Below are 24,451 nucleotides of genomic sequence, written 5' to 3' on the forward strand. Positions count from 1 at the left end.
TTCATGTATAAAAGGACTTGATTTATCCTTCTTGGCTCTAGAGGACAGAAGTACCAGCCATGAGGGAAGGTTGCAAAGAGGTAGTTTTCAACTCCACATAAGAAAAAAACTTGTTGACAATCAGAGCTGTTAAAAAGTACAATGGGAGGGGCAGCTAGGTGGTGCAGTGGATAGAGCACCAGCCCTGAAGTCAGGAGGACATGAGTTCAAATCCGGCTTCCAACCAAATACTTGACACTTACTAGCTGTGTGACCCTGGGCAAGTCACTTAACCCTAATTGCCTTAAAAAAAAAAAGTTTGTAATAAAAAAGTACTATGGGATCCCGTGGTGGTAAGCTGCCAAACACTGGGTGGGGGGGGGATGGGGGTGTGTCTGAGCAAAAGCCGGATGACTTTGTCAGGTGTGTTGTAAATAGAATTCCTCTTCAAGTATGATTTGGACGAATTGATCTCTAAGGTGAGTTTGCAACCCTTGAAATTCTAAGGTTTCAATAAAATAAAAAAAATTAAAGTACTCAATATCACTTTTCTTTGGATCACTAAAAAATTTCTAAAACATGCATGTAACCCTTCACATACTCATAAACACCTACATATATATTTGCATGTATATGCAGATATACACATATACATACATATATACGTGCTTTTGAATGAAATAAATGAATAGACAGAGACAGAGAGACAAAGACAGAGAAGAAGCATAGTATAAGCGATAACATTCATTTTGAAATAGATTTTTTTAAAGCATACAATGTCAGAGGCTGTTACCATTAAAACCCTATAATAATGGCAATAATCACAAAAAATGCCTGGACTATTTGGCATTGACCTGGACCTGGGGGGTCAATTGCTTATGACATCTGTAAGAAGACAGAGATCAGAGCTTTGCTTTCCAGAAACATTCCTACAGGTCTCAGATATACCATAGTCCACACTGCCAATCACCTTGCAAATCCAGAACAAGTAGTTCTCCTCGGGTATATTCATAAGTCCAGTGGGAAAAAGACAACATCAGCTCCTCCAAGATGTTTCTGGGAGAGATTTCATCCCCATTGTTGTTGTTGTACTTGCGGAACTCACCAGTCATGTACTTCTCTATGGTCAACCACTGGTTGGCTGAGTGGCAATATATCAAAAAGACCTCCAGGAACCTGTGGAAGAGGGGAAGGATGCTGACCATCACAGGACAACAGAAGGCAAAAAATGGAATTCCCCCCCCCACCCATGGTGTAACATAGGCAAGACTGTTAAGACAGTAGAACATAACCCAAACAAGATAGCTGTTGTATCCAGAAGGACTAAGAATGAGAGTAGGGGTATTTTCTGAAGTATAGCCCCCTTTTCATTTTGAAGAACCCTCCTGTTCTTTATAAGTATTATGCCCAACATTACTTGTCGTGCTCTGAAAGTTCCTTGTAAAAGTAGTGATAAAACTTTACAGTTAAGTCTTCAGTACCAAATTACCATCAGTCTTATTAAATGAATACAGATGTGTAGGAACACTCAAATGAAATAATAAAAGTGATGTGATCTTATAATGCTCCCTCCTTTTATGTGGTAATGGGAAAGTTGTTCTTAAAGCCAAATAACTTTTCTTTCATGGTTTTATCTGGATAATATTGATACTCATGAGCTAGATATCCAATACCAGCCAGGACCCTTTCCTGCACAGCCTCTCTTCTTCACCTAGCTTGAGAAAAGCAACCTCTGTAAAAAGTATAATAAATTAAGACGCATTACCACTACGACCTCCAGCTCAGACACAGTCCCACAATCCCCTACTTTCATAATGTCACTGGTGGTGAATTATGGGCCCATCTGCATGGCAATACCAGACTATACTAACAACATCTATTTATTATTGGATGTCATAAGTTTAGAGCTGAAAGCAACCTCTGAAGGTATCTACTACAACCTCCTCATTTTTTTGGATGAGGGAACTGAGGCCCAGAATGGTTGACCAATGCCACAAAAGGAGAAGAATCAGAGTCAAGATCCGAACTGTGATTCTAGATGGGTTTTCCCTTGTGCTATGCCTCCTTATATTGGAGAGAAATACATATTCTATCTAAACTAGGAACAAAATTGAAAACATGGGCTGGTGGCACATTTACCCAGAAACCTAAGTATTTCTGTTGAGAAATACTGTTAGTTATATAAAAGACAAGTCACTTAACCCCATTGCCTAACCAAAAATAAATAAATAAAAGATAAAATAGGTTATATAAAAGAAGCACAAGACAGAGCAGATCCAGTTTGGTCTGACAGATTTAACTGCAGAAATAAAAAGGTTTTCTTACCTTGGTGTATAAGGAATAGTATGTGGTTTCATTTGGTTGAAGGTATAGATCAGTTTTTGAGCAGCTCTTTGTTGTTGGATCTCCTAAAAAACAAAACCAAAAAAAAAAACCAGGATAAATTTATCAAGATTGGTTTAGTAGGAATCCTAAAAAGAAATATCTTCCTGCTAAACAATAATCAATTTTAAATATGTCAACGAGAATGCTAAGTTGATGTCTGTTAAATATCAACTATAACATATTTGTTCAGAGGGTTTCCATTAAACAATTGCTTTCAACCAACCTCAGGGTTTTGTTTTGTTTTTTAACTTTGAAACAAAGAAATTCAAACAGGCCACCCTTTTAATTGGAAATGATAGCACTAGGTTGGGAAAGGTCTACCACGCTAGCCCCAACCTGTGTGCATCTCCAATATAAGATCACAGAGTTAGACTTGGAAAGGACCTTAGAGACCATCTAGTGCAACCCTGTCATTTTATAGATGAGGAAACTGAGGCAAGAGAGATCAGGTAATTTGTTCAAGATCATTCAGGTAGTAAGTGGTAATGGCAGGGTTTGAACTCAAGTCAGCAGATTCCAAAGCCAGGGCTCTTTCCACTCACTGTAGCACACCTCCTCTCAGAACCCAGACTCACCCTGAGGCAGAGATGTAGTATAGTGTTTTCTCCAAAAATCTTGCGCCAGGTCTGTACCACCTCAGGAAGAAAGGATTTGACGATGAAGACCTGCCCTGGCTTGATCACATCATCTTCAGACCACGTACTGATTACTTTCATGGCTTTCCGGAGCCCTCCATCCATCTCCTCCCGGGATAAGACCTGGATCATTGCAGTTGTTCCACACTGGGACCAGGAGGACATGCTTTTATCAAGGTTCAAAGGAGAACTCTCCTCTAGTCTGTAGATGGTCACTTCTTCTCCAGCTAAAGAAAGGGGTGGCAGGGAAGGAGGAGGGGAGAAGTGTAAAAGGAAACATCAAGGAATTTGTCCAGTATTACTAGGTTTTATAAGGACATTCAATCAACCCAATGGTAGTAAAAGATTACTGGATATCAAATCTACCCCAAAATAATTCTAACTTAACAGGTCAACTTAACTAACTTAACATAATCCTTAGAAAAGGTCCTAGATCTTGCCATTTTTCATTCAAAAGAGTCTTCAGTAAAAACAAAGAAACAAACAAAAAAAATGAACAAAGGCACCAGGGGATAAAGGATAGGATTGTTTTCCAAAGTCAAATGTTTTATCTATAGTATGGAAAGGCAAAAAGTAAAAAAAATTAAAGTAACTAATATAGATTCATCTCTTTCAAAATAAAAAAGGAAACCCTTCTAAGATAACCTATGATCATTTGGTTAGAATACAATACTCATAAGGCCAAAGTTAAGGTTTCAGAACTTTACAGAGACCAAACAATTCTAGAGGACCAATGATGAAATATGTCACCCTTCTCCTGCCCAGAAGAGGTGGACTCAATAAACAGAATGAGACATACATGTTTGAACATGGCCAATATGGGAATTAGTTCTACTTGACTATACATATTTGTTACAAAGGTCTTATTTCTTCTTTCTTTCTTAAGGGAGTGGGAGGAGATGAGAGGGAGAGAAAATAAATGCTTGTTAATTGAAAAAAAAAGTTTAAAAAAAAACTGTACAGAAAATAACTTCCACAAGCAGCAACCACAATCCTAACTGCAGCCAGCCAGTTGTCTCTACAGAAGATACAAAGATCATTAAGGACGTGGGCTCAGAGTAATATATCACTCCAACTAGAAAAACAATTCAAGTGCTGGTCCTATCAACACTGATTAAACAGTGTGGTACAATAGATATATTCATATTACACACTTAGAAAGAATCAAAACATCAAGAAACAGTGTACATGACACATTTTTATTACCCTTTCATCAAGAAAAATTGCATGTGACAATGGGACACAGTGATATTTTCACACAAAAATTAGTCAGAAGTAAAGTCTAATATGACAAAAAAAGAAAAAAGAAAAAGAAAAAAAAACATAAAACTGTTGGAAGCTAAGCACTCCTGAATGATTTATAATGAGAGTGAATCTTTAGAATATGTTGCTAAAGGTGCTGAAAACATTTTTATTCTCATTTTTAGCTGTGAAATCAGAATCTCAAACTTCCTCTGTTTAACTGGTAAAAAAAAAAGTTTTGGGGCAACTAGGTGGCACAGGGGATAGAGCACAGGCCTTAGAGTCAGGAGGACTTGAGTTCAAATCCATACTCATACATATAACATTTACTAGCTGTGTGACCCTGGGCAAGTCACTTAACCCCATTGCCTAGTCAAAAAAAAAAATATTTCAATTATTCTAATCCCAGATTACAATGCAAATTAAGTTATTTAACTGAATATGGAGAAAATCTAATTGGTTTGGGACAGTCCATTGTTAGAACTGAGTGTCTCCTAAAATAAATAACAAATGGCATGAGTGACACTGGTGTTCCATCTTATAATTCTATTCCCTAGTCCTTGACTTTAAAGGGTATGCAACCTATAATGCCCATATTTGTATAAAGAGTTATTCCTCCTTTCACATCCTCTTCAAATGTGCTTCAGTTCATGGAAGTGACCCTGGGTTCTTGAAGAGTCTACCAAAAAAAATGCAAGCCCTGGTCCATTTAACCAAGTCAGAAGGCCTTGGACTACTGGCCAAACAAGAAATTGATTATCATAGAGTCATGGAACCAGAGATCTAAAAGTAGAAGGGATCTCTTTAGAAGCCATCTAGTTAAACCTATTTATTTTACAGACAAGGAAAATGAGGCACAAGGACTTTTCCAATGTCACACAGGTAGTAAGCACCAAAGAAAGGATTTGAACCCAGGGCCTCAGAATCCAGAGCTAATGCAACTTCCCCCTGTAGTACACTCACTCTGTCAGCCAAGGACAAGCCTAGGAAAAATGGAGCTTTCCAGGTCTCCAATATGCCGATAGATCTCTGATCTCATCAATATGAGTACCACTTCCAATAATACATCTTCCATTCATGCTTGCCTATTGTCCATATTTTTTTATAAATTTGCCACAGTGAGGTCTCATCCAGTGTTTTGGGAACTTTCTCAGGATATTTTATGGATAACAATGGAGCACATAGGTTGACCACCAGTTATTCTTCCTCCTCCTCCTCCTCCTCCTCATCATGTAGTGGAAATAGTAGTAGCGGTAGTAGTAGTAGTACTAGTAAACTAAAGTTTGGAATGCTTTATGGTTTACAAAGTACTTCACAAATGTCATCTCATTTGATCCTCACAACAACCTTGGAAGGTAAGTGCTATTATTACCCCCATTTTATAGATGAGAAAACTAAAGGAAATAGAAGTTAAGTGACTTGCCCAGGGTCATACAGCTAGAGCCTGAGGTAGAATTACAACACAGGTCTCCCTGACTCCAAGCACAGAGTTCTATACACTGTGCCACCTAGCTGCTTCTTAACATGTGACCAGCCTATCTTTCTTTCTAATCATACTGGAAAATCTTCTATCTCTTCATTTTCAACTCTGGACTCCAATGATTCCCTTTAAAATCAATTATCATGGACAAAGGGAGCCAAGATGGTGGAGTAAAAGCAGTGACTTGCATGAGTTCTCCCCTAAACTCCTCCAAATACCTGTAAAAAATGGCTCTAAACAAATTCTAAAGCAGCAGAACCCACAAAAAGAAAGAGTGAAACAAATTTACAACCCAAGACAGCCTGGATGGTTGATCAGAAAGGTATATCGTTCCAGGCGGGGAGAGGAGTGCAGTTTGGCATGGGCTCGCAGGCAAAACAGGCCTCAGCGAACCTGGAGCAGCCCTCAGAGGATTGAATTGCAGGCAACTGTGGTGGTTTCCAGACTTCTCAACCCACAAATGCCAAAGACAACTTAGAAGGTCAGTGGGAAAAGTCTGTGACTACAGTAAAAGAGAAACAAGGTCCCAGCCCCAGTCCTTGAGCTCGGCCCTGGGGTGGTGGCTGCTTCCAGAGCTTCCAGTCCACGGACTGAGGGGGAATCGAGTGGCTGATCAGAGGGGGATTACAGGGATCTCTCTGCTGGTGCAGGATTCTCTTGCTTTGTCCGTGCTTGGATCTGGGTCACAGCTCTGGGTGGTGGTCCTGGGGCAAGGAGGAGTGCTGGCATGGTGGAGCTTGTAGTGGTGGTGGAGAGGAAATTCTCACAGTTCCAAGGCAGAAAATAAAGCTTGTGGTCACTCATAGATCAGAGCACAGGCCAGGAAAGGAGTAAATACCTCACTCCTTATCATACCATCTTGGAAGAACTGAAAATTTACAGGTCCTTAGAAGTATCTCTGAAAATAGCTACATAAAACCCCTGAAGCTTGGGACAGTACATTTTCCACACTGGAAGCAGACCCCTATCTTAACAAAGAGTTTAAGACTCAAGTAATTGACTGGGATCATGAAAAAAACAAAGGCACAAAAAAAGTCAAACCATAGAATCTTTCTTTGGTAACAAAGAAGATCAAAACATACAACCAGAAGAAGACAACAAAATCAAAGCTCCTACATCCAAAGCCCCCAAGAAAAATATGAATCAGTGCCAGGCCATGGAAGAGCTCAGAAAGGATTTTGAGAAGCAAGTAAGAGAAGTAGAGGAAAAACTGGGAAGAGAAATGAGAGTGATGCAAGAAAATCATGAAAAACAAGTCAACAGCTTGCTAAAGGAGACCCAAAAAAATACTGAAGAAAATAACACCTTAAAAAATAGCCTAACCCAAATGGCTAAAGAGGTCCAAAAAGCCAATGAGGAGAAGAATGCCCTAAAAAGCAAAATTGGCCAAATGGAAAAACAAGTCCAAAAGTTTACTGAAAAAAATACTTCCTTAAAAATTAGAGTGGAGCAATTGGAAGTTAGTGACTTTATGAGAAATCAAGATACTGTAAAACAAATCCAAAAGAATGAAAAAATAGAAAACAATGTGAAATATCTCATTAGAAAAACAACTGATCTGAAAAAAAAGAAAAGAAACTAAAAAAAAAAATCAATTATCATAAGCCAGTAAAGCATGTCATATTTGCCAAGTTGGTGCTGCTGTTTAGTTGAAAATATTAAAACTATTTTGGTGTGTGCTTGTTTTTCTCTTGAAGCAGTGATGCTCACTTAATAGAGGAAAGAGACCAGATCTGTGATTTCATTGGTATAGGGAGCTCCCAAATGAGAAAAAGCCAGCACATGTCATCACCTTCTCTGAAATTTATTGTCTTAGAGAGTTGCCTAAGAATACTTAAAGGTTAAGTGACTTGACCAGGGTAATACAATATGGGTCAGAGAAAGAAATTATTCTAACCCAGGTCTTTCTGGCTCTCAGGTTAGCTCTATATCCACTACACTTCTTTTACTTAATAGACTTTTAAAAACCCCTGAGAAAGGAAGCTGATATGAATACTGTGCTGTAAAAAATGATGAAAGAGATAATTTCAGAGAAACCTGAGAAGACTTCTTTGGAGGGATATAGAATGAAGTAAGCAGAACCAGGACAATAATTTCTCTAATAACAATATTGTAAAGACAAGCAACTCTGAAAGAACTAAGAATTCTGATCAGTGTAATGACTGACTACAATTTCAGAGGACCAGAGATGATACACGTTCCCCCACACCACCACCCCCAACAGAAAGGTGATAGACTCAGAGTACAGACTGAGACATAATTTTTGGATATGGCCGATGCAGGAATTTGTTTTGTTTGGCCATGCATATTTGTTATCGGGATTTTGATTTTTCATTCTTTAAAATGGCAAGGGGAGGAGGTGTCAAAGAGGTTTTTATGAACTGAAGAAATAAAATTAAATTAAAAAAAAGAAGAACCTGACAGATGCACTGTAGATACTCACAACTAAGTCTAACACTTTCCACCTGGAAAATTCTACCTTAAAAATATCAGTACTTCTTTCAATTTTCCCTCTTGATTGTTAGAGGCCCATCAACTGGGGAATGACTCATTAAATGGAAGTATTTTAATGTAATGAAATACTATGGTGCTGTAAAATAGGAGTGTCAAACACATAGCCCACAGCCCACAACACTGCCAAATACAACCCAGAACTAGATTAAAATGCAACTGGGAAATATTTCATTAAATAAATTAAAATAAAATAAAACAGATAATGTTAATATGTGGTTTTCTAAGTCAATAGGCAGTCCTCAGGGATCCTTATGTATGATCCCATTTCTCTTTGAATTTGACACCACCGTTATAAGAAATGATAAACAATACTGAGAAAAACATGAAACTTATATAAATGGATGTGAATTGAAGCAAGCAGAGACCAAAAAACAATAAACATAATGTCTATAACAACGTAAATGGAAAGAACCACAACAAAAGTCAGTACTGAATGTTGAGAAATTATAACGACCAAACTTTGCCCCAAAAAAGAGTCAGGAAAAGACATGTCCACTTGCTCCTTTGCAGAGCCGGGGGTCCACAAGTTTAAAACATTATCTATGACATCTGATTTTTTTTTATGTTAGTTAGTTTTGCTAAATTTTTTTCTCTTTTTTTCTTCTTATTTTTTGTTACAGGAAATGGCTCTCTGGGAAGAAAGAGGGAGAAGGAAGAATAAAGGGGGAAATGAAAGTAATTTTTAAAGTATCAATTAAAACCTATTTCTAAATAAAATAAATAAGCAGGAAAAACATGTTAGAGGCTTGTGTGAAAGCTGGCCCAAATAAATTCTATAAGACATCTCTTAATGGAAGCTGAAACTTAAATCATGTTCAGCCCTGGTTAGAAGTAAGGAGACAAGGGTAAATGTATAGTGGTCATGAGTCTTTATACAGATTCAGTCTCCATTCTTTGAAATGCTGCTATTAATTCACACTGTTCGTGTGAACTGGAACATATGTCTCCATGTTTTATGCCTTGGTTGATACTAAGAAGAAGACCATTTAACAAAGTTATCCTGGATCATAAGCAAAAAGCTGGCTACCAGGTGCTGAATATTCTCAGCCATAGCGTTTCAGAAAAGCTATTTCCTTAAGATTGAAATGGGTTGAGATTTTCATCCACTGAAAATATACATACTGAAAAAATTAAAATCCCTTAAAGTATTCAAATATAAGTATACCATGTTCAATCAATAATTACTGATAAATAATCGGAGTACTTAGAAGGATACCTCCGCAGGTCACTGAAGATGAGATGCCTAGAGAAGTTAAGGCAATATCACTTATTAGCAAACACCATTTTAGGGCCAAAAGGGGAACAAGTGTATGCTAGCTATTAAAGGATAACAGTGAGAGTTTAGTTCCATGCAAACAGTGCGGATTTTACTGACAGGATTAATGAAGTTTGAGGACAATGGGTACAAATACTCTACAGTATATTCCTAATGGTGTCTTATGCAAAACCAATGGAGTAAAAGACATCTTCAAGGATGTGCATGGCAATAAAAAGAGGAGGGCAGCTTGTGTGAGGCATAATGGAGAGCCCGAGTGTTAAAGCTTGAAATATTCAAAGAACCAGATGAAGGCCTCCCATTAGTATGGTTGGCCCTTAATGGAGGATATGGACAAGAATTACACAAAAGGATAAGGCACAGATGATTTGATCTGCACGATTGAAGGGAATGCCCAAATTTATAAAATCTTAAATCCAGAGGAATATCCAAGTAGCAACTCTTCTTACCTTGTTAATCTCTTCATCCTTTCTACTAGCAAAGCCTCAGTAGACTTGGCTAATGAGGGTTTGTTTTCCTCTTGTATACCAGCCTTTAAAATCAACATTTCCTTTCTGAGCTAAGAGCAATTAGTGGGCATGAAAGAAAACAAACAAATAAAAAACAATACACCCAGCATTTCTCTCACAGTTCTGATGGCTTTCACCATGTTGACATTGATCGCTTTTCTCTGTGTTTATTAAGCATGGTTGGTTTGTTCTTTTCTTTCCGACTTATTTCCAGCCTTGAATCATGGAGTGCCAGGTGCAGAATTGCGGCATCCCATCTCCATCCCAACTGCTGCTTACTCACTACAAGCCACAGCCACAGGCTCTTAGACCTAGACCAGAGATGCCCAGTCTGACAAGTTAACAAGAGTTTTTGTTTATTTGTTTGGTTTGGGGTTTTTGTTATCAAGCTATTCATCTGATTAAATGGTAACCCAATTCACAATAAAAGGAGTCCAAAGTGGCTTCTTGCTAGGTCTGGTCGATTACTAAGTTGAGTTCATACATCACAAAATGATGATAGATTTGCAACTTACCAAAGAGTTGTATCGGCGTAAATGGTATGGTTTGAGAAAGCCTCATTAAATTGTTCCTTTCAACAGCTGCCAAAAAGGAAAAGAAAGAAAGAAAATTTTACTCTATTTAGTATGCATCATCAGGTCAGTTTAATAGAAAGCTTTCTCCAAACCAATATTTATTCAAGTAATGTTAATGTTATATTTTATCTTTATCTAAAATCAGTACAATTATTATGAAAACAAATATCTTCATCCAAAAGGATATCACAGAATTAAGAACAAATTGTAAGAAATTATTTAACAAGATCTAAAGCAGGTATGATGTTTCTGCGCTACACAAACAGTAAATTCAACGCATACATGGCATATTGTTAGCACCTATTTCAATCAATGGTGTTACTACTCTGGTTTCCCTGTAGCCTTTTTTTTTTTTTTAAAGCAAATCTGATGTACTATATAGACTCTGAGGACATCTGCTGTTAGAGTCTGCACACTTCTCCTTCTTTTCCAGAGGGAACTAAAGACCGCAGTTTTAATTACAGACAGGCTATCTGCATTTTCCATGTTAAGTACCAAAGACTGTTATAGTCCATCAATGTCAAAACGAGCTATAGTATTCCTCTGCAAAGTTGTTTTTTAATTTTTTAGCTACAGACCAAGTGCTAGATTATTACTAGCCTTAACTAGCGTTAATAGTCTAAACTAAGAAACCAATATGTAAATGAACAGTGCCCTGAGATCGCCAAAATACTGTCAAATGGAGCTGGCAGTACCATGATTCTTTAAAGAGCAGGACTCAGTCTACCTCTTAGTCTTATACCATCCAATGGGATTTAGTGAATAAAAAAACAAAAGAGCCTCATTCTATGGCAATGAGCCCCTGAAGACAGTATTATACTGAAGTCCAAACATAGTTATAGGTTTATCACTCTGCTTTGACAAGTTGCTTTCCTAGAACAACAAAATCAAAACCAAACATTGTTAATTCTAATGACCAAGCTTGACCCCAAAGAAGAGATATGGAGATGTATCTCTGTCCCTTCTTTGCAAAACATTGTGTATAGTGTCAAATTGGGTTGATAGACTGGTTTTTTCTCTTTCTTTTTATTATGTTATTTTATATTATTTTACTATTTATCCATAAGATAAGGGTCTCTGTATGGGAAAGAAGGAAATGATGAGAAATGAAGATGATGCAAAACAAAAGACCAATAAAGGTAAAAAATAAAAACAAAAACAAGTTGCTTACCTCTTGTTCCCTAAGTAGACTATCACATGGGGAAGTAAAGTACAATTATGTGCATTTTGAACTTGAAACAACTGGGACATAGCAAGGCTAACTAAGGTAGAATTGTTATATAACTAATGAGTGAGAGGACCCATCTGGATTGGCCCAGAGGAAGATCTTGAGTAACTGGGGATGTATTTGACCAGGGCTAGTGCCTTGACAATGTCATGAACAGAGTAGAAATGCAAGATTAACTAATAAGGATCCAGGTGTCAAAATTCCTGGTGTTCCTAGGAGCATAACCAACAGAGAGACTATTTAAGGGAGTCAGAGAAAAACTTAAGCTAAAGTATTCAGGCTCAATCCCAGCCTAAGAGTGAAGTCACAGGCCAACCAAGGAAGATAAACAGATTAAGATGAAAGGGTAAAGTGACACAAATTATCAATGAGCTGACAGAGCTGCCCTTTCCCCCTTTCAGTCACAATCGTAGCCAGATCTCCCTGCTCTTCTTGCCTCCAAGGCCAGCCCTCCATCCACTATGCCACGCTTCCTCTTTACCTTACACATACATAGTAGGTGATTAAAAAAAGCTTATTACATCTAATTGAATTGAATGCCAGACCTGATCAGTCAACTTACCTAGCTGGTTAAGATAAGAACCAGGTTTAGCACAATCATGTGGTTCTGTTTGAGTTTGGAAGATTTTTTTGGGAGGAGTGCTGATTGCCATGGATAAGGAATACCTCCACAATTCTTCCATATTTGTCCAGTATAAAAGATCTCACAAAATTGTTGGTACTGAATAGAATATGCTCCTCAGTCTCCAATGGGCATGTACAACTGGTGGTAATCTGCTTGCAATAGAGAGTGAAAGGTCCCCGTTCTATGTGGAGAGCAGTATCTGAATTGTGCCCAATTAATGAATACCCTCACCTCCCCCAGAACTATTGGATATAGTAGAAACAGATAATATAAAAAGTAAGGCACTCATAGTGCTTTCTTAGCCAAACCTGCAGGTGTCAGATCTCACTAGCCATTGGTTTCACACTTAGTGGACAGACATCTATGGCACCTGCTACTAACACTACTGCTGCCCCAGAGGTACTTGCTTTCGCTAGGCCTCTAGCCAGGGGTGGGGAACCTGTAGCCTCAAGGCCACATGTGGCCTTCTAGGTCCTCGGGTGCAGCCTTTTGACTTGAGTCCAAGTTTTAGAGAACAAATCCTTTTACTAAGGGGATTTGTTCTGTGAGGTTTGAATTCAGTCAAAGAGCTGCACTTGAGGACCTCGAGGGCCACATGTGGTCTCAAGGCCACAGGTTCCCCACTCATGTGTCTAGCCCAAGAATTTCCCAGGACCCTATAATTATAATCTCCTATCTTGGTGCCTTTGCATTGGTGGTGCCTGGATTGTACTCCCTCTTCACCTCTCCTTCACAGAATCCCCCTCTTCCTTTAAGACACGGTTCACGTGCCACCTTCTACATGAGACCTTTCCTTATCTCCTCAACTCCTAGTGCCTTCCCTTCTCAAACTACCTGGGATTTAACTCCTTTGTATTTATTTTCTTTATATTTATCCTGTGTACACATATGTGTGCTTGTTTCCTCCATTAGTATGTACATATACTCCTTTCAAATAGATAGTTTCATTAGCTGTATCACCGGGTGCCTAGTACAGTGCCTGACACATAGTAGACACTTAAATACTTGTTGATTGATTGATTGATTGATTGATTGAGTCAAACAGAGGAGGGAGAGAGTCAAGGTAATGCAAGAGAATATTAAGTACCAATATGGAAGAAGAATAGTAGAACCTAGATTATTCTAGATACACTGCTGTTTGAGAGTAGAGTAGGGTCTAAGTCCTTTCTATCTAAGCCAATGCTTCCCTAGGAAAATCAAATAAGCCTTCTACATGCTAAGCTATGAGTGTAAGTAGATTCTCATATAATTCTAAATCCTGGACTTGTGAATTCACTGAACATTAGAATTGAAAAGGTCTGCATTAGCCATCTACTCCAATCTATACTATACCTCAACCCCACAAAAAAAAGATAGATATAGATTATATATAGATATATTCCCATTACAATATATCCAGCCTTTGGTCATTCAGCCTTTTCTTGAAGAAGGAGACCCATGACCTCAGTAGATAGCCTATTCCACTCTGGGATAGCTTTAATTATTAAGAAATTTTCCCCTACATTGAACCTAAATTTGCATCTTTGCAACTTCACCCAATGTAATGGTTCTGCTCTGAGAAGATTTATGGTCCAATAGAGATACTTACTTATCCTAGATATGGTGGATCTGGTGGGTTTAGTCTGTGTTAAATAAATATGACTTAGAAAACATGTAGGAATGCCTTGGATTGGTCAAACATTGAGAAATCCGCATGGTTTTAGAGTTCAGACAACTAACCCAGCCTTATTTGCCACAAGACCAAAAAAGGCACTGTGGTTTAGTTTGCCTGCACTTCTATGGGTGGGTTTCTGGAAACAATTCCACTTGAGCCACGATGTCTAGTGGATTTCTTGAGAGCCCAGAGCCCTCTGTTAAGAGAGAGAGTGGGTGTTCACAGCTGTTTCTGAGGCCAGTCAATTCCCTTCTATAGAGTGGAGGACTGCCCCCAGAGAAAGACACTGTTCCCTGAGGTCCAACCCAGCTGTTGTTGCAGCCCACTGTCTGTAATCCTGACAGCTGCTGCTACAGGGCCAACCATTCCCTTGCTAAATATTTCCACTTCAGTGTCCCACCAGTTCCTCAAGTTCATCACGTTTAAAACTGAAATCATCATCAAATTTGTAAATCCTTTTTTCTCCCCTAACTTTTCTGTGAGAATATCACTGTCCTGCCAGCTAAACTGAACTAGTCTTCATCTTTGGTTCTCAAACATCCCTCTCCCAATTTCATACTTTTGTTCACTCTTTTCTCCATCTCTAGAACAAATTTCCCCAATCAATGTCCTCCTATTGAAGTCCCTTCCTTCCTTCAAGGCTGGCTTAGGTGCCACTTCCTCCATGAAGCTTTCTCTGAGTGACCCTCCAAGAGAAAATGACCTTTCCCTCTCTAAAGTATTTAACTTAACCTGCCACGTATCATTGTGTTTACTGAGAGCCCCTAGAGACAACAGGAGTCCTTGGTATAGTGCCAGAGATAGAATCAGAAAGCATGGGTTTGAATCTTGGCCCTGATACTAACTGCTCAACTGCTAGCAAATCTCTTAGCATCTCTGAGCCTTGATTTCTTCCAACTACAAAATGGGGGTAATAATCTTTTACTACCTATCTTGTTGAAAGGCCCTGTCACATAATAGGTAGCTGATCTCAGAGCTAGGAAGATCTGGGTTCAAGTCCCACTCTGATACATACTATATGACCCTGGGCAACTTAAACTCTCACTTAAATTTTCATTTAATTTCTCAGTGTTCCAGGCAACTCTTTAAGACCATACATTGAGGAAAAGGTATCTACCTACACTATTAGAGGGAGTTTCCTTATCTGGAAGTTTCCTATATCAATGAAATCATAGATCCAGCCCAAGTCACTAGCCCACTGTCTATCTCACAGGGTTCTTGTGAGGAAGGTGCTTTGCAAATCTTAAAACACTGTAAATGTGAGTTACATTTACTAAGAGCAAGATTTGTGGCATGGCTACCTTTACATGCCCAGCATTTAGCACAGTAGTTTGCATTTAGTAGGCCCTTTTAAAGTTTTTGTTGAACAGATACTAAGAGAATTAAAGTGAATTGATGTTAATAGAATTGATCTTACTGCCAGGTCATTCATGATTTAGTGATAAAGAGTGGGAAGAAGGCACTATGAAAGGTTGGGTACAGGGCCTGCCTAGAGGTGAATCCATCGACCATGATAAATTCAGTGAGTTCCTTAGTAAGAGGAAGAAGTTTACCAATGTAAATATAGAGGCATGGATCAAAGCCGCCAGAGATAACAATAGAAAGATAGAAAGAACGGAATCAATGGGCAAGAAGCAGTATTAGTTTGGCAGTATTGGGCAGCATTCCTCATTGATCTCTTAGCTGTCAAGACTACCCTTTTCAGCTGCCCATTGAAGTGCTAGCCAGGAGCTTCATTCAGCTCCTTCTGCAGACAGAAGCAGACATCCTTGTTTAGCCTATTCTCCAAGTTGTTACTCCATGCATCATGGAGTACCTACTAGGTGCATAACAGTTGCTTCCTAAGAAACTAATTAATGTTCTTCTGAATACCCCCAATGATGATAACATCATACACTTAGTTCTTAGGTTGTCTTCGGTTATGCAATGGATTCAATTTCAAAATCATCTTTCTTTTTCATCTTTTGGACAAATATATTTGTAGAAGTAGCCAAAACCTAAAGGAAACTGGATAAAGATGCCTTATTCTGTAGCAAAAAAAAAAACCCTTTCATTCGAATGAACACAAATAGAAGCTGAGAACTATACTAGTCAAATGGAAATCACCAATGGGTAAGTTTCAGATGCCAAACCACAAAGTTTTAGCTCACATGACATTGCAGCTAGGCATCACAGTGGATACAAAACTTGACTCAAGAGTCAGGAAGACAAGTTCAAATCCTACTTCAAGCTATCTGTATGATCCTGGACACATCACCTGACCTTTCTTAACCTCTGTTTTGTTGTCTACAAGATAGGAATAGTATGATTATGCCTACCTTATAAAGTTGCTGCAAGGATCCAATGAGAAAACATATATGAAGTACTCTGCAAACCTTAAAGCACTGTAATAAATTTAGCTATTTTACAAAGACTCTCCTCACCTGAATAATGATGGTGCAGATCTTGAGTAGTTTTTAAAGAGGCCGACATTTCTGAAATTAGAGAAGATTGGCATTTTAATTACTTGGCTACTGATAAATAAATTCATGCTTAGAAATATATCATTTTCAAAGTTATTATTGAACAGGATCATCAGAATGGCTTCTCAGTATTTGGAAAAGATTGTTAATATCCTTTAAACACATTATTGTGTATGCTACCCTGACAGCTTCCAATCATCAATGTAATATTTCCAAACATATTTATATGGGGAATTGAAGAAAGACAAGTAATATTAGCCTGAGAGATGTATTTTCTCTGAGCCAATTACAGCCCTGGGTTGTAAAAGGCACTCAGATGCCCATCACACTTCACAACACTCCCAAAGCCCCATTCTCCCAGCTCCCTACAAAGGAGTGATACTCTCATAACTACATTATTACCAGCAAGTTATAGGCAGACTACTTCACTGACCTAGAATACCAAAGCAAAATACGCACCTACAGGGGCAAACATTAAGATGGGGACAGAGAGCAGGGTAAAAGAACATAAGAAAATGTGCTTGGTTACATTAAGCACAGGGAACAGTGTTATCAGAGTACCTTCTAGTGTAACTGAGCAACTTCCAACTGCTTAAGTCCAAAGGTAGGAGGCTATTGAGGCATTACATAGACTAAGACAAAAGTACTGATAACCTACTAGTTGTGTGACTGCAGGGAAGGTTATTTAACCTTCTGTACCTTAGGCTTCATCATCTTTAAAATGGTGACAATTCTTGCACTATCAAATTTCTTTCAGGGAAAGTGCTTTATAAACCTTAAAGTACTACATAAAGGGGCAGCTAGGTGGCTCAGTGGATACAGGGTTGGGTCTGGAGTCAGAAAGAACTGAGTTCAAATCTGGTCTCAGATACTTAGTAGCTGTGTGACCCTGGGCAAGTCACTTTACCCTGTTTGCTCAGTTTCCTCATCTTGAGCTGGAGGCAATGGCAACTATTCCATCATCTTTGCCAAGAAAACCCCAAATGGGTCATGAACAGTTGGACACAGAAGAAACAACTGAACAACAACACTACATAAAAGTCAACTGTTACAATGATCTTTCTCATCTTTTTTGATGATTATTTTTGATGATGATTATTGTTATGATTATTTTTATTTCTATTGCTACTACCTCCTAGAGTTATTATGAGGAAAGTACTACACAAAAATCATTTTAGGAGTAGACTTACTTTGCTGATTCATAAAAGTAAAATGGACTCAGGGAACTTATTTTTAGTAACTCATTTATATAATGTGTAACTGGAGTACTTAACCTGGGATCAGTGAACTTTTTAAATAATTTTTAATAATTATAATTTTATAATTTTAAAAAATGTTGATAATTGTATTTCAATATAATTGGTTTCCTTAGTAACTCTGTATGGTGTATTTTATGCATTTAAAAACATAATTTTGAGATGGGAGTCATAGGCTTGATAAAAATACAAGACAGAGGGGCAGCTAGGTGGCACAGTGGATAGAACACTGGCCCTGAAGTCAAGAGGACCTGAGTTCAAATCCAGCCTCAGACCAAAACACTTGACACGTACTAACTGTGTGACCTTGGGCAAGTCACTTAACCCCAACTGCCTCACTAAAAAAAAAAACCAAGATAGAAAAAAGGCTAAGAAGCAGCCCTTTTGTAGAACTTTCAGGATAACATCACTTTCCTCACTACAATTCTTTGATACAGGTAATGTTTGTATTATTACTCCTGATTTACAAATGAGGAAACTAAGTCTCAGAAAAGTGACCCAGACTGGAATATCTCAAGCCAGGAATTGACTCCAGTTTCTTTTGACTCCAATGAGGACCAAAATTCTTTCCCCTACACCAGACCTGCACAACTTGGCAGTAGGTAGGGGCCAAAATTAAAATTGGCTAAACTTCTTCATGCCGCAGGCAGTCTAGTCACTGGACAGACACGGTTTGTTGCTGCAGGTCACGTGACAAACAAGAGCGCCTGTGTGGTGGCAACCCACCCACCAAGTTACATGAGCACAATAGTGACTAGTGGAAGGGGGTTAAGCGGGGCACAGACAAACCATGCATTACATCTTCACTTTCTTTTACATCCTCCACATTTTTCTCAGGCCACCCACAAGCGGCCATATGTTATACAGGCCTGACCTACATCTTGCTACCTTTCACCATCACACTAACAGTTCACAGACAAAAAACCAATAACGCAATGTGCCTAATTCCAAGAAAATCTTAGGCTCTCAGTTACTCAGTAAAAAGAAGCAATATCACCTTTTTTTCTGGCCTTCCCTGAAAGGGAAGTGGCATCATGATCCTTCTTTCCTCGGTTACCTCTACTAGGAATGACAGATGCTTTGGAGAGTTTGGAGAGGGAAGAGTGATAGTGCTGATATGAGACAGTGAGAGGGAAAACTCTAGACAACATGGGCTTCCTGGTTTGCCATCCAGACCATATGTAAAGAATGGCTAGAACAGGACACTGAAGAATATTTGTAAAATTGGTTAAATGAGCATTGTGATTCTGTCTACACACATAAAGTTAAGAAAAGAACTGAGGTAATATCCAGATACTGAACTCCACCTCAGTACCCCAAAATATAATTTTTTTCACTATTTGGATGGCTACTGGGGATCATTAAAATAAAAATAATTTTCAAAAATTTTAAGACTTACTGTCAATTTCTTCTAAACTGTTCGACCTGTTTTAAAACGAAATAATTTAGATAATGCTTTAACACTTTCATTAATCAAAAATAGTAACAAACATGTCAAATAGTCACAACAGAAGCTATGCATTCAAGATTCAGCTACAACTCATAAAATACAGTGTCTAAACTTTTTAAAGGCAAGGTACCACTTGAAAGTGTGAAAGAACTTTAAATGCATAAATGACATACAGCCTCAAAGTCCCTTTCCTGGATTAAAGCCACCACAGATAAACTGTGGCCCTAAGGAATACCCCACCCCCCCCCCAAAAAAAAGTCTTGTATTTCATCAAGGACTTAAGAAAATTAAGTTCTAGCCATGAAATCACTGGCCAACAACAGAAAGATATTTTAAAAAACAGAATCAGTAAGTAAGAATTACTGAAAAATAAAATGTTCATTACAATTACATATTGTCAATTACTATATTTCTTTAAGCAGCTAAGTAGCACCATAGTGCACAGAACACTGGACCTGGAGTCTGGAAGACTTGAGTTCAAATCCAGCCTCAGACAAGTACTAGCTGTGTGACCCTGGGCAAGTCACTTAACCTCTGTTTGCTTCAGTTTCCTCATCTGTAAAATGCGAATAATAATAGCACCGACATCCCAGGATTATTATGAAGATCAAATAATATTTACAATGTGTTTAGTACAGTGCCTCAAACATAGTAAACACTGTGCAAATGTTAGCTGTAGCTATTATTACTTAACCTCAGTTAAGTGTCTGTCTCAGTTTTCTCAATTGTAAAATGTGGGCAATAACAGCCCTACCTCCCAGAGTTGTTGTGAGGATCAAATAAGAAAATAATTGTAAAGCACTTTACAAACCTTAAAGTGCTATAGAAATGCTATTATTATTATTATTATTATTATTATTATGGTAATTATATTCATCTTTTACCTCTGTCTCTATTCCTCATCATCTATGGATCATGTATAACATATTTCTGTATCCAAGTTGCTTTAGAACAAATAAAGCAAAGAGTTTCTTTCTAGGACATAAAAGCCAGTTATTCATTCTACAAGTAACACACTTTTTTTCTGGACAAGTAGTTAGTTTGTGTGTGTGTGTGTGTGTGAGACAATTGGGGTTAAGTGACTTGCCCAGGGTCACACAACTAGTAAGTTTCAAGTGTCTGAGGATGGATTTGAACTCAGGTCCTCCTGACTCCACGACCAGAGCTCTATCCACTGCACCACCTTGCTGCTCCCCAGTAGTTAATTTTTATAGTTTTAGGGCGTTTTTTTTTTAAATTTAGTGCAATGCCACTTGTGATTCTATTTATGTACACATACAAATTCACACCCTCACAACAAAAAATAAGAGTAACTCATGTATATAGCAATTTAAGGTTTGCATGTTAATTTCCTCACAATAAGCCTATGAGTAAGGTAGTATGGGTATTATAATTCAAGTACTATCATAGATTGGTTGCATAGTGGTTAGGGAATTGGACTTGAAGTCAGAAAGACCTGAGTTTGAATCCTGACTCAGGCACTCATTAGCTGTGTGACTGTGGGCAAGTGATTTAACTTCTCTCAGCCTCAGTTTCCCTACCTATAAAATGGAGCTAAATAATGTTGTAAGGATCAAAGGAGATAACATGTATACTTTACAAATCTTAGAGTGACACATGTATGTACATTTATATTACCTGTTATTATTATTCCCATTCACAGATGAGGAAACTGAGACTGAAGACAGTCACACTTTCTTTTTATGTTTAGAAGCAATTCTGTAAATAGACTTTACTTTGGAGGAGATTTAAGAATCAACACATGTAACTAAAAACTTAATTCACTTGGTGAAAATCAGTGTTTTATGGAGATACTGGTGCTGAAGGTTAATCTCTATTGCAGAGTGACCAATTCATTTCATAGCACTTTTAACTGGTGACATCCAGAAAACACAAACAATTAAATAAAATATTCTTTGCACTTCAGTTCCTGGTTTATTCTCTTGGATAACAAAAATTCCAGAAAGCACTAAAATCCCTAAGTTTCATACTTTTATCATCAGAGCTGTTGCTAAGACAGAGAATTAGAGTGTTACTGAGAAGCCTGAGTAAGAAGAAAAAGATTCTCTTAGAAACTGAAGGACAAAAAAAAAAATGAAAATAAATAGACACATAAGCGTAATAAGTCTCAGCCTACTTTAGTCTCTTTTTTGATTTTAAAAGGTGCCAAAGAGCTATTTCTACTATATGATTCATATTCAATGGATTCCAAATTGGTGGATTAACTGTCTCCATAAGAAACTACATCAGTGATTTTTTTCTTGGTTTTAAGAGACTCTTTCAGCTCCAAGAAGGTGGCTATAAGAACAGAAAGAAGAGAAGTTCTCAGAACAATACTTACTGGCTGTTATGTTAAAAGTTAAAGGACCTTAGAAATCATCTAGTACAATCTACCTCATTTTGCTAATGAAGAAACTGAAACCCAAAAAGATAAATCAACTTGCCCAAAATCACACAAGTTCCAAGCTGGGATTTGAACCCAAGTCCAAATCCAGCCATATCACACGATCAAAAGGGGGCAGAATAATGTAAAAATGTAATGTAAAAAATATAAAAATTGTGTATTAATCAATAATTACTACCCTTCTGATACTAAAAGGAAAATGTGGCCCTTTGCCCATATCAATCATTTTTCTGAAAATAAAACCTTTGCCTAGAAACCTGCAAAATCCAGCTAGAAGGCAAAAACACCCCAAAACAGTGAAAACTTGACTCCAAAACACTCACAGTGAGTTCCTGTTCTGACTGGTCTTCCTAGTGATCCAGAGAGCATTTCTGCTAAAATTCTAAAAAAAAAAAGAGATGTCATTATGGATATGCAACTCATTTGATAACCCTTTGCTTTCACAAAAACATTATCAAAGCATAATCCATGATAAGCAACTGGGAGTTCCTTAAAAGCAGTGAATTCACAGGTCCAGCCCCAAATCCCATGTGAAAAGCATTGTACTATGTATTGGGATAGAAAGAAAAGCAAGAAAATCCCTACTCTAAAGAAGATTACTTTCTAATAGAGGAGAATAGCAGACAAGAGGATCAACTCTAAGTCACATGGAAAGGCCCACCAGTCCTTAGGGTATAGTAGCAAGGTAGAAGGCAATGCATCTTCTTTAATGTCACTTTCACTAATGAAGCCACATCCATTTCTGGTGTTGAACCATTGGATCATGCCCAGTCCTTCAGCAACAGAAACTTTCTTTTCTGGGTCATCAGTAGCTAAGATCATTGAGGAGACATGGGCTGGAGGACTTGTAGAAATAGTTGCCAGGTCATGCCCCCTAAGAGCTGCTTCCTTGGATGATGGCTTCCTGGCCTGGGTTGGAAGCTAGGCCAGCAGTCTGGAAGGCACTGTCATACTCCAAACTCTTGGACTTGCCTGCTCATCAGTGCCATAGGTCAGCATGTCATGGCAAGGATGACAGGCTTCTTCTCCATAGGAGAAGTCTTCATCTTCTCCATAGCTCTTCAGGAAGGTGACTGTTGGGGCCAGGCTGGTGGTCTGAAGGAGCTCACTACTCCAAGGGCTTCTGGATTGAGGGTACTGGGCTGATGCCTTTGGGGCATGAGTGGAAGTAGTTTGGGTCATTTTTTTTAAACTTTCCTGTTCCATGCTATCTCTCCCTCTTGTCTTCCCTCAGAGTGCCTTGTTGCTTCAGCTAGCCTGGCTTGTTGGTCTCATCTGTAACAACTGGTCAGCAATTGGTTAAATGGCTGGTCTCTTCTCCAAAGAATTTGATCCCCTGGATTTTGATGTGTGGACCAGGCTGGATGGAGGGCCAGTGGATTTAGGCTTGGTGTTAGACCAGGTAAGACTGCCAATATGATAAGTGACAAAGTATTTAAAGACAAGATTTTCTCATGGCTTCCTAATGGGATTCAGACTGTTCCCTCACCAAAAAGGAAAAGAAACAGAACAAATATAATGAACTGAGAGAAAAGAGAAAGGTGGAGAGATAAGAGGCCTCAATGAAAATAAAAACATTTCCTCTGTATACTACACCTTTTTGTGACCAAATCTTGTCTCTCCCACTGGACTGTAAGCTCCTCATCTTTTCATTTCCTCATGGCCTGGCACAGTGCCTCATACAGAATACATACTCAGTAAGTATTTGTTGAATAGAATTGGATGAAGGAAAGAAGGCCAAAGGTAAGCATGTGGAGAAGTAAAAAGAACAACAAGCAAAGAATGAGATGAGTTTGGAAAAAAACAACAACAATAGTTAATTAAGAGTACCAAAATAAAGAAAAAAGAAAATAAATTTAAAGTAGAAGATGAGGGAGAATAAATGAGAAGACAGAAAGTTGAAATTAATGAGATCAACAAGTTAGAAATGTTATCTTTATATGTCACCTGTCAAATAAAATTTCTTACCTCGTGGGGTTGCTTCAGATAGTCAGTGGTGCATATGGTATGTCTGGCAGTTTTCTGAGTTTTCATTTTCTGGTATATATGTGGTTCTAAATGTAATTTAAAAGAAAATTAAGCCCATATTAATTCTTTTCATTTAAACAATTTATTTTTTTCCCAAAAGAGAATTAAAAGTGTTTGTATGCTTTGGGATCAGAAGCAAGAAGCTAAAAAGAAAAAAAATCTCAGAACAGTATATTTACTTAACAGTGCTAGGAGAAATTTAGGTTAAAAATACAGTTCTCAGTCCTCCCCACTAAAAAATAAAAAGTGCTAAGGAATAAAGTCCACACTTATCAAATAAAAACTGGTTTTATTTAATTTTTTAGCTTCAGAGTCTAGGCATTTATAAGCTCTATGCCAAAGCATAATGTAGCACACTTATTATGTTGCATAATTATTGCAGACATTGGGAGACTATGAAGAAATTATTGAAGGCCTACCCTCCCCTCCCAAAAAAGCTTTTAAATTTTACATTAAATGGACATGTTTATTTGGAAGTGAAGGTTAAGAAAAAACAAAACATATCAAAAAATTTTAAAATAAAATGATAGATGATAATAGTCTGAAAACATCACTCATTAATAGTCATTAGCAAAACACTAGAGGTGACTGGGGCTTTTTTTTCTAATGAGTCTATTCTGAGCAGAAGAGGTGACTAGGAAATTCAAAAGGCCCATTTTCCCTCCAATGACATAGGAGGAATTGTTAATAGACATAATTCTTATGAGTTATTCTGAATCAGAAAAAGTGCCTACTGGGAGAGTCAGAAA

The 24,451-nt window shown here is 38.0% G+C and overlaps 1 protein-coding gene across 1 annotated transcript in view; it reads right to left on the minus strand.

The window, feature by feature from the left end:
• Positions 1-22,025, minus strand: part of LOC114052127 (transient receptor potential cation channel subfamily M member 6-like) — a 38,402-nt gene extending 16,377 nt beyond the window's left edge. Inside the window, exons 1-6 of the mRNA XM_027874624.1 lie at positions 21,998-22,025; positions 16,526-16,576; positions 10,536-10,601; positions 2,940-3,226; positions 2,305-2,387; positions 950-1,155 (exon numbers count right to left, since the gene is read on the minus strand). Of these exons, the coding sequence (XP_027730425.1) occupies positions 950-1,155; positions 2,305-2,387; positions 2,940-3,226; positions 10,536-10,601; positions 16,526-16,574 (691 nt within the window). The 5' untranslated portion in view covers positions 16,575-16,576; positions 21,998-22,025. The remainder of the gene's footprint in view (positions 1-949; positions 1,156-2,304; positions 2,388-2,939; positions 3,227-10,535; positions 10,602-16,525; positions 16,577-21,997) is intronic.
• Positions 22,026-24,451: the final 2,426 nt, after the last annotated feature.

Source organism: Vombatus ursinus, unplaced genomic scaffold, assembly GCF_900497805.2.
Source record: "Vombatus ursinus unplaced genomic scaffold, bare-nosed wombat genome assembly UNPS02014807.1, whole genome shotgun sequence".
In the NCBI taxonomy this organism is placed as follows: domain Eukaryota; kingdom Metazoa; phylum Chordata; class Mammalia; order Diprotodontia; family Vombatidae; genus Vombatus; species Vombatus ursinus.